This window comes from Acanthaster planci, linkage group LG01, assembly GCF_054643075.1.
Source record: "Acanthaster planci isolate LZ-2023a linkage group LG01, COTS_SCS, whole genome shotgun sequence".
Taxonomy (NCBI): domain Eukaryota; kingdom Metazoa; phylum Echinodermata; class Asteroidea; order Valvatida; family Acanthasteridae; genus Acanthaster; species Acanthaster planci.
The window spans coordinates 26188520-26207716 of NC_141777.1; the positions used below are offsets into that span (position 1 = coordinate 26188520).

Sequence of the window (19197 nt, forward strand, 5' to 3'; positions counted from 1 at the left end):
AAGGTTAATATGAATACGTTTTATTTTTCCGAAGTATAAGCATTTCTTTCGTAGAATGGAGAACATATAATTTTATTTGCTTTTAACCTTTTGTTGACGTATGAAAAATTTGCAGAATAACTAAATGGATACGCTACTACTTATTGCGGGTAACTTTTGCTGGTATTTTGCAAGATTTTCTTGTTGAAACATACTGGTACAGTTACGATCACAGAATAAAGCGATGTGGTGTATTTTAAATGAGGATCTGTCCGAAAAAAATCTCCAAGTTTTAAAAATATATTCTAAGCTTATCTTTATACCACCACACGTAACTCGGTTTTTGTGACAGTTTTCCTCAAAGAGAAAATTCTGCTTAGAACGTTTTAGAGTATAATTGCGGGGTCTATTCAACTGTGTAAAAACGTATCTTGAGATTTATAAGTCAATTCTCCTCCCGTGGGCTTAGTTACTATCATGTCGTGAGGTTTCTCCCAGGAGCCGTATCCAATGGATATGCGGGTAGGGAACAGGGTACCATTTGGTACACATGTGCGGCGATAACAACTTTAAAGTGCAAAATGTATATAAAGCAACTGCGCTGTTAACGTTGAACTTCTGTGGGCATCCCTCTTCGAATAAATGTAGGTCTATTGAGAGTGGAAGACCGAGTGGGTGCGTTCAAATTATAGTCAACACTTGCCCGTGGTTCTAATGGCAATTTTCCAAGAGTGCATGCATGCGTAGACGCATCGTTGGGAATAGCCCTCTTTCGTTGTCTGTTTCAAAATGACAGCTTGCCAAAAAAGACTAATTTCACAGAAGCGTGGGTACACAACCATCTTTCGCCCAAGTGTGCGTTTCACCTATAATTTCGTCAGTTACATAATTGATAACTGCAAACGAAGGACTGTACCTTGAATCGAGCTACCATCTCATATTCGAAGGGAGCCACGTCCCTCATGAGTAGCGTGTTTACTATGTGCATACGAGTCTATAATAATGTAATATTTTATGTTCTGTGTTCACGGGCGTTGCAAGGGGGTGCTTGCCCCAGTAAAAATTATCATAGAAACAAAAAAGGAAAAGCGAAAGAAATGAACAAAACGAAGATAAGGAGATGAACACCACCGACTTGATTACAAACTAAACAACTGACCCCCCCTCCAAGGTGGTGAATGATACATAGCTCCGGCCAGAAATTTGTCTACTAACAATAAGTTTGCCCAATAAGCGTAAATCCCGGGGGATGGGAGTATATATTACCCCGGCTTTTTTTGGGGGGGAACTATTGAATCACACCCCCCCCCCCCGTTTTTTTTCGTGAGCAAAAATTTGAAGCGAACTGTGAAGAATTGTTCAGATTTTCGACGGCTAAAATGCATTCAATATTACTCAAGAAAGGGAAAACAAGAAGTCATAAAATGCCAGCTGAATGCACAGTACAGATATACATCGATACCATGAACATCGACCATAGAGACATATGATGTCATCCCCCCTCGGAACCTATTTATAACCTATGAGAGAGGTGTGAAAGGCGAGTCTCTGGCGTCTGCAAACCAGATTGCTCCTGGCAGGTGGGACTCGTCAGCCTCTGGAGGCAGCCTACTTAGGAGAAGGACAACTGTGATCTCAAACTGGGGCGGGTGGAGCTCGTTAACAGCTTTAGTCTGCAGCCCACCCAGCCGGACGTCACGGCTTAGGCAACCTCCGACCACTGACTGGAGTTTTGGCGTGACGTTGCAGCCTCTCGGAACTACCATTCGTCTCGGGTTCCCGTTCCGTCGGATTCATTTCCCCGGGGTCAAGACACGTGAGGTTGGTGGAATTAAGTGCACCCCCTCTCCCCTGCGCAGGTTTCCTCACTTTCCTGCTCTCTGCATTACTATTATCACCAGGGTACTAAAAACTCAAGTTGGGAAACCTAACTGCCAAACTGCTCGAATTACAAACAAAACAGACATTCAAACCACCTTTGTTACTTATATATTAAATTTAATATGTACTTATATACTTGAAAAGTGAGCACTGTACCTGTCATTTGTATAACGTATTTTTAAGATGTTGACTTTAGTTGTCGTATATTCAGTTGTTTCAAATGTTGATCTAAAACTTGTTGGGAAACCTAAAAGCCAAACTGCTTGAATTACAAACAAAACAGACATTCAAACCGCCTTTGTTACTTTTATATTAAATTTAAAAGAAAAACATTACAGAGGCTTGATTATAAAAGAGGTACAAGAAGACCATTACAGTAACATGTAAGAAGATCTTAGTACCAAATTTTGTTCCGAGAGTTAGTTTGGCTTGTCTGTTGAAAGCATGAGTGCGATGAAGGACAGAAGAATAAGGATGACTGTCGTGACCAGGAAGAGTACAAACATTGCCCGGTCCAGCTTCAGGGCCACGGCTTGCCACGTGACACGGCCCTTGCACGGGCCGTAAAGGTATGCCATGAGGCGGATGACTCGCTGTGTCACCAACTTTTCTTGGTAAGTGTTAAAGAGGCACAGCACGTAGACAGACGCGAATATGGAGGCACAGCCCACGACCACCATGCAGAAAATAAACATAGCTGGCGAGAAAGCAGAAATGAGCACTGTTATAAGGATGATAATAGTGGTAATATGTATTCTTTAAACATTTTCCGACCGTCCCATTGCATCACTGGATGAGGAACGAGCCATGCATGTTAGGTAAGAACAGTGGGAAAGCGATCTGGCCAAACATGTATTACATTTCTACAGAACATTTTTGAAGTATCTGCTCATCAAGTCACAGATAAGGCTCTATAAATACTGGTTTTCTGGCCAATTTCGGCAAAACAGCATCCACTTTCATAAACAACCGTTGAAATTCCTTCCAATTCCTGCCGATATGAGGACGAAAGTGCTTATCTCACGAAGGCGGTTTCAGATTGCGCAACAAGCACGTAAACGTTTTATATCATCTTCAAACTTACTTAAAATGGGTGTCTCGTCACCAATCGGCGGCATATTGCCCGCTATGAGCTGCTGGAAAAGAACGAAGGCGAGAAGGTTGGTCATCCCCAGCGAAATCTTCTCTCCAGATGCGGGCGGGACGCAGAACACCATCAGAGTGAGCATAGCCAGGAGAATAGACGGAATTAAAATGCTGAAGATGTAGGCCAGCGATGCCCTCTGGAAGGTCAGCTCGTAGATGACCTGAGTATAAGGGTGCTCACAACAGACGTACTTCACCTTCTCTCGCGTCGTGTCCACGCGGATAAGATTCCAAACCCCATTTTTAGCAAAGATGTACTGCTTGGTGTCCTCATCATCGAGATAGGAGAAGTTAAGGGCGGATATGTCATAGGCCCAGGCCATGAAGGTCATGTTGCAGTGCTGGACATCAAAGGGAAACCTTTTGACGTACACCTTGCACGAGAATTGAAACATTGCTGGCGCGTACCAATTTACGGAACCATCTGAAGACACAATCAGTTCCGTCTCATCAAAGCTTGGGAAGTCGTAATTCACACTGCATACATCAACGAGAAACAGAATTCGAACTATGATAGGTTCATCTGTAGTTTCAGCATGTCCAAAATAAAACTTGAAAAGGACCCTTTCATTGACAAGATGGGACACTTGTTTCATGAAAACCACGCGCCCAAGCGGCTCGCACAAGACGCGCTCTTTTCGTACAGACTACACTATGCTATACCTAAACTGACGAGGATACTTTTTCTAATGTAAGAAGTTGTGATAGTAAATACTGGTAGACTCCGAATGGCCCAGCTCTACTTGATAAATAACTTTAATTGATTGGCTATCCTTCAACCAAAAATTGTGGGTTCGCTACTTCCCATGATGCTACTGATAAAAATCACTCAGTAAAACTGAAATTTTGTCACATATGTGTCCTTTAACCAATAAATACCTTAAAATCTATGATAATGACTTTGATCTAACCTAAAAGAGCCTGGGGCAAAATCCAACCCCCTTCCAAATTTTCGCGATATCGTTGCGTTTCTTTTGAGCGTCAACCCTCCAGGAGTTTTAAAAATAATATCTTGGAGTCGTTTTGACACCAATTTTGGGAAAGTCAAGCATTTAATTTAGACAGGTAAAATATGAAATACATACTTTTTCTTGATGCACGCGGACTGGTTCGTCTGTGGCCTTGAACTTCAACTGACCACAAAAAACTTTAAATCTGAAATTTTACATCAGTCCGATATTGAGATTTTTTATGTGCATGCCGAGTCCTTAGTAGCCGAGTTTGTGAGGGTTGAATCCCCCTTCTGGGAATGGGATGCTATTTTAGGGTTAAACAGCATATATTGTCTATAATATGGTATAATTTTTGTTGTTAATACAATACAAAATAACCAGCTGATCGATCGGTCACAAAATGGGCACTACAAGGATCTGAACCTTTAATAGCAAACTTACTTCTCCAACAACACGATTCGTGGTATCCAAATTTCCGATTGTAACACGTGCACGATATCTTGACCACCGTAGTCATCAGGATTCCAGACTAGAAAGTCATCGTGCCAAGACTTCAAATTAAAAGTGGAAAGCGAACATTGACACAATTACTGATTTTGTCTAAAATCAAAATCCCAAGTCGGTCAACAGCTGCGCTGAGTATCAAAGAACAAAGAAGTCTGTTTCTCGCTAAAATGTGTGAAAACGTAAAGGCACTGTTGAAAACCTCGATGCAATATTGACGACTGAAATGATCATATTCACAGTAATTGATCACTTATTATTTTATGTATATTTTGACGTTTAGTTTCATGATACTTTTGTTGGTTGCAAACTTATAGGTAGTCAGCGAAATCGCGCAAACACTAATTAAATAGCTGCTTTAATTATTAAGCTGAGGAGAGATACACTCTCATTTCACGTACTTACAAACATTGAGAACAACAGTGCACAAAGGCACTAAAAACTGATACGAATTGGCTATTTTGGATAATATTGGATGCGTGAATGGTGAAAACAATGTGAAGCACCTGATACATGCTGCACAGTTGTCTGCGGTCAGTCAGGCTGTCACTCTGTCGGTCAGTCGATCTGTCGGTCGGTCCGTTTGTTATGTTTCGTTTGTTTATTTGGTTGTTTTTGTTTGTGATCTTCACTTTGCATGCATAAAATGACTATAACCACTATATTCTCCCTTCAAAGCCTCAACTTCAAAGTCTTTGCTTGATTATTCGCTCATTTGTAAAACTTTTTGAAACAGTTTTTGGAGCTCTTTCATTTTAACTCGAGAAATTTTGTAACGTCAAATGTATTCATAACTATTAAAACCGTCATTATACAACAGGAATTTTTGAACTTATAATAATTTCACCAGCAGTCTGGTTTTCAATTAACTGAATTCTACAGGGGGGAAAAGAGCCACGTTGGAAGACACGCAATAAACTGCAAATGTTTGCTTTGGTTTGCCCCGCCGACATCGTTTCCACCGTGTTGAGCAGTGCGCCAAATGAAGTAAACCCTGGGGAGATGGCAGCATTTGCCAATGGGTTTTTGAAAACGGTGCGTTTCCTGAAATTATGGTGTCACGCTTGCTGTTTCCGGACTACAGGTAATTTATATCGATAGGAACACAAAGTCCAGTTTATAGGCTTTTCGATTTAAAACTTACTGTGAAACTAAAGTTGGCTCACTAAAAAACAATTTCTGAGAAAGGGTTGGTCATTGCGATGGTTTTAATTAATATTGCCTTGTCTTGCACAGAAATCAATCACAAAAGGGGAATTTGCAGCATATTTTTGCGCACTGACATCAGTGTAACATTGGGGGTTTCTTACCAGGATGACACAACAGTTTTGCACATAATGTTGAAATCTTATTAGCATAATAACCAAAAAAGGCACCTAATTACCCTTTCAAATAGCAAAAAAATAAAAAATACAAAATAAGTAACACAATATGCTACAATGGTGGCGCTATGTATACCCATATATGGTATACCAACATGCTGTGGGCAAAAAAAGCTACACAGCCTGGCCGTGGGCAAGGCCCTTGGGCGAGAAACAAATTCCACAATGCACCCTCTCGGCCCATTCAGTGGACGCTCTGATTTTTGTTCCATATTTATACTCACCAGTTTCTGCCAGGCGTTGATAGTCAGTTGTTGTCGTGGCTCATCCTGTTACATGAAAAGAATACAATTAACGATTGAACTGCACGTATCTCATTGAAACATTTACAGTGAGCAGCGCATGGTCAGGTTCGATCAGTGGTTAGTGGTCCACCACTGGTTGATTTCCCCTGGTGCCCAAAGAGCACAAAATACATCCTGGGTACCATTCATGGCAACATGGACGTAAATACTGGAAGAATGGGCCGTATATAGGCCCTATATCCCCCGCTTTTTGAGGTGGGGAATGGGCTATTGAATCACCCCCCTCCCTTTTGTGATGAGCAAACAACTAAAGTGGACTTTGTAGAATTTCAGATTTCCCAACGACTAAATCCCCCCCGCTTTTCAAATTTTCATAGCCAGGGAAATCATCTTCCCCTTCCCCCATTCCCCCTCCCCCCAGTTTCCAACACAGATTTACGCCACTGCATGGCAGTGAGGCTCCAGGGGACCGCGGTAGAGGAGAGTTGGGGCTGGAAATTAGAGGACGGTTTGGGGCGCCGTTCAGAACTATTAACCTGAGAGTTGTAGCGAGACTAGCGCCAACTTTGGAACCAAAATGGCTGTTCATTGTGTGTGCGGTACAGCATGCAGCTATTGTGCGCCAATTGTCCATGTGCACAAGACACATCATCCACCATTTTGGTACCAGCAATTATAATTGAAAAATTCATGTCACAACTCATATACAGCTTTGCTATTGACGTGTGCAACAAACCCAAATTTCAGGGTTCCTTTACGGGCCAGTTTCTTTTGCACGGATCTGGATCTCGGATCCGAATCCGTGTGAAACAGACAGGCCCAAACTGGCCCTCAGACTTTTGATAAACTACATTGCTTGACACTCATCTTCGCTTTTTGGAGGAATGTGAACATCACAATGCATGCAGCCATGTCGCTGCTTGTGAACTATGAAACAGTTGCCCTCGTGAAATTATTAATTAATTAATTATTAACATACATTTTTAGATTCCAGAGGATTCTATATCAGTGATATACCAGAGATTTTCTTTCTTCAAGTGAATTTTGAGCTTTTTCATGCCCCCGGAGCCTGTGTGCCTCACTCATCTAAAATAAGGACGAAAGAGCATTATATTGTTTCAAACTTTTCGGTTTCACTAAGTTATTATAAGGATTAACAAAGAAATTGGAGTGGGGTTTGAACCACTAACAGTGGAATTTACTCCACAGACTATTCAGCAGGCCTGCTTCTGTGGACTCTTTTGTTAATACGCCCCCTGAACAGAGACATTGGCAAATGGGAGGAGCCACAAGCATATGGTATTGGATAGCTCAGTTGGTAGCGCACCGCACTACCATTGGCTTCAATGGGGGGCAGGTTGGAAGAAGGGCCACATATAACTCAGTCAAAAAAAGCACACCAATGGTGTCGTCCACACTCAGAATTTTAAAATATACCTTTAATTATTCAGTTTATAGGCTTTTGGTATATACCACTGATAATATTGTGTGCCACCCCGTTTGCTCTCTGTGGAAATTTTCCCCACCACTGCCACTGGGGCCGCGGCGTTCCAGAGATCACAAATTTGCATCCCACTTCAGTCAGTCACTTTACTAGTAAATACCGTATAAGCAACAAGTCAGTTTTGGTTTATTTGTTGTCATTTACTAAAGGGAACTGCCAACTGAAATGGAACATGAGTGTACTGGGATTATATTACCGCCATTCTAATAACCGTAAATTATATACCACTTGATTCAAAATTCACTTCAATTCAGTTTTTCTGGACTTACGAAATCGACAATCTGTGATATAAGAAGGCGAAGGTTGACATTCACAGATTGGGAGGAGTTCCTCAGGGGTCTTATCACCCTTGATCCGTAACCTCTCAGTAGGTTTGCCACTATACTTTTCTCCTCACTGCCGGGTAAAAGTGTTGGTGGTATTTCTAAGGGGGAAAAAGAAATTTATACAACCTGATTTCTTTCGGGAAATTTCACGGTCCATGCTGTGGATAAAGTCCACACGCACCTTGAAGAGCTGGGTGATTTTATCATGCAAAATATTATGTCTGATGTCACGGCGCGTTAGAGCTCGACTGAACAAGTGCATTACCAACCCAACATCTACTCACACTATAGCAACTAGCCGAATTATACATGATAAGGATAATGCTATCCAAGTGAAGAATAATTGGTCACCGTGGATACAGCCTTGCACCAAAAGATATATTAGTAAAGCGAGTTTCCATATAAATGGGCGTCGATCTGCCATTACGGTCAAGCTCACCACAATATAATACATTAAGAAACAAACAAAATTACCGTAATATAAAAAAATGGAGCTACAAATCTCATCAATCATATGAGTCAGGGGTAATATAGGGATAAAGTGAAAAGCCAAGGGGACGTACAAGGATATCGAATGAACCCCCAACGACTTTGCTTGGCCGACAAGGTAATGTAATATCGATTGTTGCGTTGGCCTTCACAACGAAATGACTATTCGTTATTATTGAGGTGGAGGCACTTTGTTAAAACAAAGATCGGTTATATTTGAAGCTATAAAGAATGGCTTGACATTATTTCAATTTACAATATGTTACTAAAATCTGTTATAGTCAATCTAAAACATGTTTGAGATTAAAGTAGTTTATCCTCTTAAAATGAAAGTGATAGAACTGCACATTTTTTCCAGTGGTCTGCATGGCACTATTTTTCTTCCTCTTATCTCATATACTATTATTTCTTGTGCTGTATGTGGAAATACTTCTTATTAAATCCAAGCAGAGAATAATTTGTGTCTATGGGTACGACCTTGTACGTAAGGGGATAATTTTAGGGGAGTGAGTTTCCGTAAGAATTGGGCTCATTCTACCAATTAAATTCAAGTTCACCGCAATATGGTAAAGTAATAAGAAATATTTATATAGCGTGATAGAAATTGAGATATAAAACTCATCCAGTGGTTTCTTAAGGGAAAATGTAGAGACAACAGAAACGCCTAATGGGACATTAAAGAAAATGCCCCCAAACTGGCTTTGGTGGGTCAAATGGGTACATATAACTGTCAACCAATCTTGGTCTAATTAGATGTTCACTATTCAAAGAGGAATGGCTCGACATTACTTTATCATAATAGTTAGGCCTATAACATGTTGCAAAACCTGTAACAAAAAAATATAATATGTGTACTATGCATGTTTAAATTAAAGCAGAGATTTGTTCTTGAAATGAAATTAATAGAAATGAAGATTAGTTTGTAGTTTGTATAGCTCGTTTTTCCTCCTTTTGAAAGTACGTATCTGATTAATGTGCTGTTTTGTTATTTTGCTATGAAATACTACATGTAGAAATGTTAGATTTACTGAATAAGTAAAGTATGTGAGCAGATTTTAATTTCCAGTTTTTATTCAGTAAGTAGTGACTGGAAATATTCCAGAAGCCTTTATTGCAACAGCAAGAACTGAAGAGGAAGCGGAAATATTGAGCATATTGGTTATTTGGCACTGATCGTGACTATGGAACACTTTTATTGGGACAAATGCTCTGATTGATTTACAGAAACGTTTGTCATCTGTCAGATTACACTTATGACATATACTAAATAAGATTTTAAATTTGTAGTTTTGAGGTATACGTAAGACAAAGCATTATAATTTTTTATAATACTTTGGTATTTCATGTGTTTTCACAGAGAGGCGATTCCAAGATAGATCTCTTGCCAGTAGGAACCGTCCATTTTCCAAATCATTTTCTGAAACATACGAAGAATTTTCTTTTTCTGTAACACCCCATCCGTCCTAAAATGTACAAACTGAAGAAAAATGTTATAACCAGGTCATCATCATTTAAAAATATTATTGACAAGCGTTCGTGGCCACTTCCACCCTCTCCCCAGCGTAAGGTTTGTACGCTCTTGAAATTGATTTAAAAATGGATGAGTTCTTACGTCCCTCCTCCCCTACCCCCCCCCGTACTGCTGTAATTCAAAATTTAAATAAACTTCTCATAAAGCAATGATACCCTTAAACAGACGGAAGTGCGTATATCAATTAAACTGCCGTCTACAGTGCACGGTGAATTCTCGCCTCACCTTGAAGTAGATATAACTGTACAGCACGATCGATGTATAATGTTTGCACATTCCCGCTCAAAACCCCTGCAGACTGGACCTATACAATAAACATTTTTATCGGTGGGTACATGCATGAATAATGTGGTCATCGTTTCTACTTTCACAAAGAGAATATACAAGTTAAGCAATGATGAATTTTAAATGCGCGGCACCAGACATGTTGACGTGCATTTGTTAGTCTGAATTGTATGATCGACAAAGGGCACTTTGAGCCCTTGCCAAGATTTCTCTGTTTAAAATTAGCTATTTTTAACGACAGTGAGATCTTTCCCTAGATATTCATTTTGTTACAAATTCAGGATTTTAAAAATAGTATCATATAAAAGTAAATTTGTTTTCCTTTAGTGTACATTCAAAAACATTAATTCTAAATATTAATAAAATGTAATACAATACAAGAGCAAAAATATACATGATTAATCAGAAATAAATTAAAATTGGAGGATAAGAGAAACCACTTGTCAGGCAAATTCGATAAAATACACACATACAATTAAAAACTATTTAAAAACTTAATGATCTATTTTTAATCATTCGAAGAAAATAATAGGAAGGTAAAGAAGGATTGGAGAAAGGAAAAGGTTTGGGGTAAAGAAGAATGGGGCTGAGAGAAGGTTGGAAGTAACTAAGGGAGAGGGAATTAAAGTGTGAGGGAAAGTTGAAGGTAAAGGGGGAAGGGAGGAATTAAAGTTCGACGTAAGGGATAATGGAAGGCAAGGAAGGATGGAGACAGGAAAAGGATGGAGGTAAGGGAAAGTGGGAGGTGAGGGAAGGAGGGAGGGAATTAAGGTTCGTGGTAAGGGATAATGGAAGGCAAGGAAGGATTGGAGATAGGAAATGGATGGAGGTAAGGGAAAGTGGGAGGTGAGGGAAGGAGGGAGGGAATTAAGGTGTGAGGTAACGGATAATGGAAGGCAAGGAAGGATGGAGATAGGAAAAGGATGGAGGTAAGAGAAAGTGGGACGTGAGGGAAGGAGGGAGGGAATTAAGGTGCGAGGTAAGGGATAATGGAAGGCAAGGAAGGATGGAGATAGGAAAAGGATGGAGGTAAGGGAAAGTGGGACGTGAGGGAAGGAGGGAGGGAATTAAGGTTCGAGGTAAGGGATAATGGAAGGCGAGGAAGGATGGAGACAGGAAAAGGATGGAGGTAAGGGAAAGTGGGAGGTGAGGGAAGGAGGGAGGGAATTAAGGTGCGAGGTAAGGGATAATGGAAGGCAAGGAAGGATTGGAGATGGGAAAAGGATGGAGGTAAGGGAAAGTGGGACGTGAAGGAAGGAGGGAGGGAATTAAGGTGCGAGGTAAGGGATAATGGAAGGCAAGGAAGGATGGAGACAGGAAAAGGATGGAGGTAAGGGAAAGTGGGACGTGAGGGAAGGAGGGAGGGAATTAAGGTGCGAGGTAAGGGATAATGGAAGGCAAGGAAGGATGGAGATAGGAAAAGGATGGAGGTAAGGGAAAGTGGGACGTGAGGGAAGGAGGGAGGGAATTAAGGTGCGAGGTAAGGGATAATGGAAGGCAAGGAAGGATAGAGACAGGAAAAGGATGGAGGTAAGGGAAAGTGGGACGTGAAGGAAGGAGGGAGGGAATTAAGGTGCGAGGTAAGGGATAATGGAAGGCAAGGAAGGATGGAGATAGGAAAAGGATGGAGGTAAGAGAAAGTGGGACGTGAGGGAAGGAGGGAGGGAATTAAGGTTCATGGTAAGGGATAATGGAAGGCAAGGAAGGATGGAGATCGGAAAAGGATGGAGGTAAGGGAAAGTGGGAGGTGAGGGAAGGAGGGAGGGAATTAAGGTTCATGGTAAGGGATAATGGAAGGCAAGGAAGGATGGAGATCGGAAAAGGATGGAGGTAAGGGAAAGTGGGAGGTGAGGGAAAGAGGGAGGGAATTAAGGTGCGAGGTAAGGGACAATGGAAGGCAAGGAAGGATTGGAGATAGGAAAAGGATGGAGGTAAGGGAAAGTGGGAGGTGAGGGAAGGAGGGAGGGAATTAAGGTGCGAGGGAAGGGATAATGGAAGGCAAGGAAGGATGGAGATAGGAAAAGGATGGAGGTAAGGGAAAGTGGGAGGTAAGGGAAGGAGGGAGGGAATAAAGGTTCATGGTAAGGGATAATGGAAGGCAAGGAAGGATTGGAGATGGGAAAAGGATGGAGGTAAGGGAAAGGGGGAGGTGAAGGAAGGAGGGAGGGGATTAAGGTTCGTGGTAAGGGATAATGGAAGGCAAGGAAGGATTGGAGATAGGAAAAGGATGGAGGTAAGGGAAAGTGGGAGGTGAGGGAAGGTTGAAAGTAAGGAAGGTTGGAGGTAATGGAGTAACTTGGGGTAAACTCAAACCATTGTTTCTTGTTAAGGATGAATTGAAATTTGCATAAAGAGGTGTGACAATATTTGCCTTAATCAAGCAGCATGGCATGTTAAGGAACATTTTAGGCCTACATAAAGTTTTTTTTTCGCTAGATTAATGCAAGACTTTTCTGAAAGGTGGTGTACTGCACAAGTTTAAGTATAAAAAAGTGCCATAGACAAAACAATCTTGCTGTGCATATGTCCACTTAGTGTTCCTTCGTTTTGAACGTAGGTAAAACTGTTGCCACGTCAGAACTTTGTTGTCGCCAATGAGGAACTATACAGGATAGGCTTCAATCAACTGTGACAATTCTCTTGAATGTGCATCGCAAATATTCACGTTTGTTTCGAGCTGTTCTGAGAGCCGCAGAGGGATGCACACTGTAAATCCGTACCATTCAGTACGTAATGCAAATGCTAAACGCGTGTAGCCGAATTAAGCATGCAAATGAATGTCAGTTGAGTGGCTCTTTAAGCCACGTGTTGCACCAGGGAGGAACAGACAATTAGTGTTCCCCACTAAATAAAAGTGCAGTTAAAATTATCCATAATGTGAATCGGACTTGTGGAAGAGCATTTAGCTCCATATAACTGACTACGTGGTCCCAACGGCTAAAGTATTATGTCTTTCATCTCTGGACATTTGTACCAGAGGTGCATAGTTATCCATTGTAACTTTGTTCCCAAAAATGTAAACGTGGGTTTATGATATTAAAAGAGACTGAATCAAATTAGCCTCTTGCGAGTTAAATCTGAATAAAATCTGGTACCTTGGGTTATCTGACTGTACATAAACATAATTCGAATTCCAGAGACTAAAGCCATGTTGCCATACGTTATGATTTGGGGCAAGCTTTTGCATAGCGACTGCCATCTCTGAAAAAGGACTGGTTCCTTTGTGCCCTTCTTATCCATTGAAAACAGTGTATCAATGAACGCGTCTCTTATATAACTACAAGCAACAGCTTGCCTCGAATCACGAGGTATAGCAACAGTGTCTTTATTATAGTATAAAGAATTCAAATTGATGTGTTCACGTGAATGTAAAGAACTCAGTGGGGCAAATTTTATTGTACTCAACGCCTGATTAACATCAACCGGTCCTTTGTAGAACCCAACAAAATCTCACTTGATTATGAACGCCACATCTGAATATCATCAGACAGTGATTTCTATGGCCCAACTAAATCTCATTTGACTGTGAACACCACGCCTGAATATCATCAGACGGTGCTTTCCACAACCTAACCGAATCTCGTTTTTATTTGAACACGTAGGCCTACTACTTGATTATAATTCGACTGTAGATGGTGAATTTATGTGACTAAATCAAATCGCTTTTGAACAAGCACGACGAAAGCGCAGCAGGTCTGCTTATCACATCGGCATTAGATATACATGTAATTTGAACATAGACCAATCTTCTGTGTCTTCTGACTTGAATTCAGTCGGATCCATTACTGAGCTATACGATCCACCCTTGTCACGGCCGAAGATACACATACGGAACACTGGGACGTCACCCAAACCCTTGCATACGGCCATTACCTGAGCATTTTGTTTGTCAGTTCGAATAACATGTCGGAGAGTTTTGTGTTTAAAGGTTTACGCTTTTTAACGATAACATATTCATATTAAGATTGTCAAATACGTGTATCACTTGACAATAATTTCATAGCAAATTCGCATCCCCTTTAATAGGCAGATATACCATGCACTCCAACAATATGAAACCTTTTGCCTATTCTTTAATGAAAATAAACAGGGTCGTTTGAAAATTCACATTTAACGAGCTGTATTCAAACAAAATTCTTGTGAGAATGAGCGAAAGGGCTGTAAAAGTCCATCAAATGTAGCCTCACCTCTCAGAAAGGTATAAATGAAACCACTTCCTCCCCTAAAATTGGGCTCTGGATCCGCCCTTGTAAAACGTACTATTTTCAACTTAATATAAGTCAAAAGAGAATCTCTTATATGGAAAAAAAGTGGCCAACATGGCAACAATCACGAATGCAGCCATAAACGTGCGCAATGGAAAAAAGTGAATGCCTTAAACGCAAAAATTTGAATATGGTCGGGAAATAGATAAGTGGGAATATCGCACCTGCGCATTATATTAGTTGTCAGAGCGGCTATTTAAGAACTAACATCGTTCCCATGATGTCAAGCAGAGCTCCCCACAGCCTGCTCTCCTACTATTGGAACGACCTGGAAAATGAAGTAATCCCAGGGGATGAGATTATGTTTGAACTATCATTGCCGTATCAGTTCTCATGTCAAATTCAGGCTGAAGCAAATCGTTTTTTGTGAAGCATGTATACGACCTATATCATATTCATTTAATCATTGTGTCAACTGATAGCTGTCGACCAACTAGACTTGTAGGCCTAGTTTTTATGTTTATCGCAATTAAATTTGAAACAAAATCATTCTGACGGCCGGCAGGGTTAAATTTGCGTACAAGCAGGCGGTGGTGAGTGTAGCAATTAACTATTATGCTTGATTCATAATGCCTGGGACAGTTTTTCTATTCCTATTGGTCAAAACGCATCATGTGACCGTGTATTGCCATTTGATAATGCCCGCTGAGAAGTGATCATTGATTTCCATTATAATGGAGATCAAGGGAAGTGATAATGCCCGCTGCGTAAATCACGCGCTGGTACATGGATACACCATTGATCTCGATCATAATGGAGATTAATGGATATGATCATGAAGCTCGTTACCAAACTGCGCGTGCGCAAGATTTGCCACTTAACAACGGCATAGCAACAGGCCATGTCTGATTTTGCGAGCTTTGATTGCAAAATGAAGCGTCAACTTTGTTAATGGATTTCCAGGAAACGGAGCATATATTATAATCCGCTGGATAATTTGTTTGTAAAATAACATTGAATTTGAAGCAAAATTAAGCCAATTCGCGTGAATCCAGACATTTTGTAATGGAAAAATACGTCACATGTCGCATCTAAAAAAATTGTAGGCCTATGTCCTACCAAAACTCAATTCTTAGAGTCAGGAATTATTGCTTTGTCAAACTTTTGACAAAAAAGGATACCCTTGCACCATACTCTTGTAAGGGCAGACTTCTGAGTGACATTCTTGTAGCGGCGAGTCACGGGTTCAAGCACAGTCGTGTATGCGTGTATTGTGTGCGCGTGACATGTACATGCACATGTTGGTGTACATGTGCTGGGGCGGAAGCGACGACTTTGATGTCTCGGTACGGCACTGGTCAGTGTCCACACTGGCCATTGTCCACAGCAGCGCAAGTGATGAACAGAAAATGTCACTTATATAACGATTCTACCTTATGAAATGGTATCAGTATTAACGAAATCGGTACAATCTAACAGAAAATCATCATCCTCGTGTTGGATACCACTTTGGTAATAAAAATGGATATAAAAATGAAACTGAATTTTCGTGCACCGCAGAATCGATACGATTTTGGGGTGATGCAAAATGAGCTGATTATTAAAAGTTTTATCCGGCGGATTCAAAACAAATTGCTGAATTTGGTGGTACATTTTTCTCAAAAAACATCTCTTCTATTCAAAATCAATTGATAAAATCAAAGAAAAATTTGGCAATTTCGATTTTTTTCGTCGTTAGAAAGGGTCCTTAAAATCCACTTTTTATACGGCTCTGAGATTTACCGTTATTTAAAAATCTTAATAATGGAGAAAAATTGTGTTATACGTGGTGTTGTGTTTAGATCCTCGCGAAATTTATTTATGTTTCTAGACTTTCGTATTTTATGAGGTCAGTCATTAAAAATTTACTACTTTCACCCACCTCAAGGCTGAATGACGGTTATGGCTGTTCAGCTTGAGCAGACGAAAATTTAATCTATAATGATTTCAATTACGTGTATACGTAGACCTGTTTAATTTAACCATTCTCATTTATGACCTGCACTTTCAAAAACAACATGATTAGAAGGTCATTTCCTATAATTTTTAAACCTGTGTCCATTTCCGACAACTCCTCTTCAGATTCCTTGCCTGTACATTTTTTGGCAGTACAGTATGTTTGTTCCCTTTTGGTGCCAAAATTGATATTTCATTGGTTTTTTCATTAAGAAGTATAGCCTGACTCTTTGCTTATATCTTACCTCTCCCGACGTTTACACAACAGTTCCACATGAAATTCGGTAATTATTAAATTAAATATATTATTAATTAAGAAAGATACTTGTACTTTTCCATATCACATAATACGGCTTAATGTTTAACAAGCCAATGGTATAGTTCTGGTTTTCTAGCATTGTAACTTTCTCGAAGACGTTCTGTTCATGCAATTAATATTTTAGTAAACCACTGTTAACATCACCTGAAGTCAAAGTATGGAAGAAAATACTATCTCTGAAAAAAGGGAAATTTAGTTTTTCCAATATATTCTGTTAATGTGTGCATTAAAACTATTCTATTGATATATTTTAAAACTTTTTAATGTATTTTGCCAATTTTTCAAATTAAGTTGAAAAATTACGACCCCAAAGTTGTAGGAAAAAAAGCTGTAAATTTGCCAGTAAATCACATCCTATGTAAAATAAAATCGCAGCAACGCTTACACAAGGGCGGATTCCATAAAAAGGAGGCAAAAAGGTTTCTTAAGAAATAGGCTGAAAGAAAGGCAAAAGCGTTGGTCGATTTTATTTCTCTTCCAAAGGCACGTCAATATTCCAGTGTAGCCTTTAATACCCAGACGAAAAACCATAGAAGCTGACTTAAACAATTTGATGCCCCTGACAATTTTGTCCTCCCTGAAAAGTTGGTTCTGAATCCACCATCGCATTCACAATGCTCGGGAAAGGGGTGGGAACTACTCAAAAGTGCAGTTTTAATGAACTGCTTCTTTGAATACTAAAACAAACGGACGTACGCAAAGTTTCATCATTAAAGTAGACTATAAAGTTGCACACAAGTCTCCGATAAACATTCCTCACATGAACGTTTAACTTGAGCACACCTATATGGAAAAATCGTTTTTTATTTAAACATGCCTAAATGGCAAGTTTTTTCCTTTTTAAAGAATTTCAACACGCCTATAAATTATGGCGATACAATTTCTGCGTCCACCACTGGGTACAGTGTAGTCCTTCAGCTTTTACGACATATTTTTCGGTGTCAGTCTGTCAGTGCCAACACATTTTTCAATTCGTGCAAGGACCGACCCAGTGCCAAATGTTCGGCGGAGCCAAACTTGTTTTAAGCTGGACAAAAATTTTGGAAATTGTTTGAGGTCTTTCTTAAGAGTGAAACTACATTAACTTAGAGGCTTTTTACACGTTTTCTGACTGAAAAGAATTTTAAAACTAAACAAAATTTGAGTTACTTTTTGGGGGGGGCATGGCTCCTGTTGGCCCTCCCCCTGGATTGGACCTTGATTCCACGTCAGTGATGTTACACAATGACCCGTTTGGGATTTTTGCTTCTCCTTTTGTGCTATAAACTCTTATATCTCGGATACGTTTTTGAAGCCCCCCCCCCGAAAGGTTGAAATGTTCACCAGCCAAGTACATGTAAAACCACAGTTTTAATCATTTGCTTTTATTGCCCCTTCAAACGTGCAGTCCCAAGAGCCCCCTCAGAAAAGGCTCCCCAGTTAAGTTACAGCACTGCTACACAAACACTGTCCAGTTTTATTTCACTTTTTTGCCAGTACTATCTGCAAATTTGTGTTTTACTTTTCCCATTTAATCCTCCCACCGAATCTCCGCAAAATTTCGTTTCACACATTGAGCAACAACTCACTTACCTGTTGAACCACAAGCCAGACGAATTATTGTCAGAGTCACCAAGACAATCATTCCTTCTGCCATGCTGACGAGGACTGCTGACAACGCGGTCTGATTGATGTCACATCAACTCTGAGAATAGGCGTTATAAAATAACGCCTTCCTTCCACATGCCACGCTGGTTGAACAAGTTAAGTACCTTGAGTACAGGTAGGCTGATATATAGAGGGCAGCGTGTAAATCCCACCTACCCATCGTGCGATATCCGACAAAAGGGATTTTTTTCGCAACTTCTTGTAAGAAAAATCGTAATAATAAACCCACCATCGCAAAACACGTTGGGGAGCTTACTGCCATGATATTAAGGCATGTGCATTCGGAGCTCCCCTGTCAATTTTTTTTTAAATAATGAAATGTCAATTTTTAATTTATTTTTTATTTATATAACTAGGAAAATTTAATTTACCGTGGAAAAAGTTAAATTTGGCAACATTAATCTTTTCAATTGAAAAATGTGTGTTTTTAAACTAATATATTTAGTGTATTTTCTGACGCAAGGCATGAAATAAATGCTTACAGGTTTTGGATTTATCATAAAATAGTTTATTGACGTATTGACGTGTCTCAACAACCAAATAACTGCTGCATGCATACCCTTATTTGTCTGGGCTTAGGAGTCCGTTTATTATACATTTGTTTATTGTATTAAATATTATTATACAATTTAACTCTTCAATTTATGTTGGTTAATTAAATACATCTGTTCAGATGGATATGTAGGTTTGTTTTCTTGAAGCTGTCATCGACCTGCCATCGACCTGTCATGGTTACAATTAAACATCGGTTACAATTAAACATCTTTTAATATCTTTGCAAGTCCTTGCGTTACTGAACACAGTAA

The 19197-nt window shown here is 39.9% G+C and overlaps 1 protein-coding gene across 1 annotated transcript; it reads right to left on the reverse strand.

The window, feature by feature from the left end:
* Nucleotides 1-64: 64 nt before the first annotated feature.
* LOC110975198 (neuronal acetylcholine receptor subunit alpha-10-like) lies at nucleotides 65-18538 on the reverse strand. Its single transcript, XM_022227449.2, has 6 exons — nucleotides 18317-18538; nucleotides 7864-8018; nucleotides 6070-6114; nucleotides 4401-4510; nucleotides 2945-3483; nucleotides 65-2557 (listed from the first exon to the last, which is right to left on the reverse strand). Exons 1-6 carry the CDS (start codon nucleotides 18378-18380, stop codon nucleotides 2280-2282), a joined length of 1191 nt encoding a protein of 396 aa, XP_022083141.1. The 5' UTR covers nucleotides 18381-18538; the 3' UTR covers nucleotides 65-2279.
* Between the last annotated feature and the right edge of the window lie 659 nt (nucleotides 18539-19197).

Coding starts and splice junctions, on each gene's coding strand:
- LOC110975198 (XM_022227449.2), bottom strand. CDS start 18,380: ATGGCAGAAGGAATGATTGTCTTGGTGACTCTGACAATAATTCGTCTG. Junction 8,019..18,316: donor TCTGGCTTGTGGTTCAACAG/GTAAGTGAGTTG, acceptor TTTCCCCCTTAG/AAATACCACCAACACTTTTA. Junction 4,511..6,069: donor TCAACGCCTGGCAGAAACTG/GTGAGTATAAAT, acceptor TTTAATTTGAAG/TCTTGGCACGATGACTTTCT.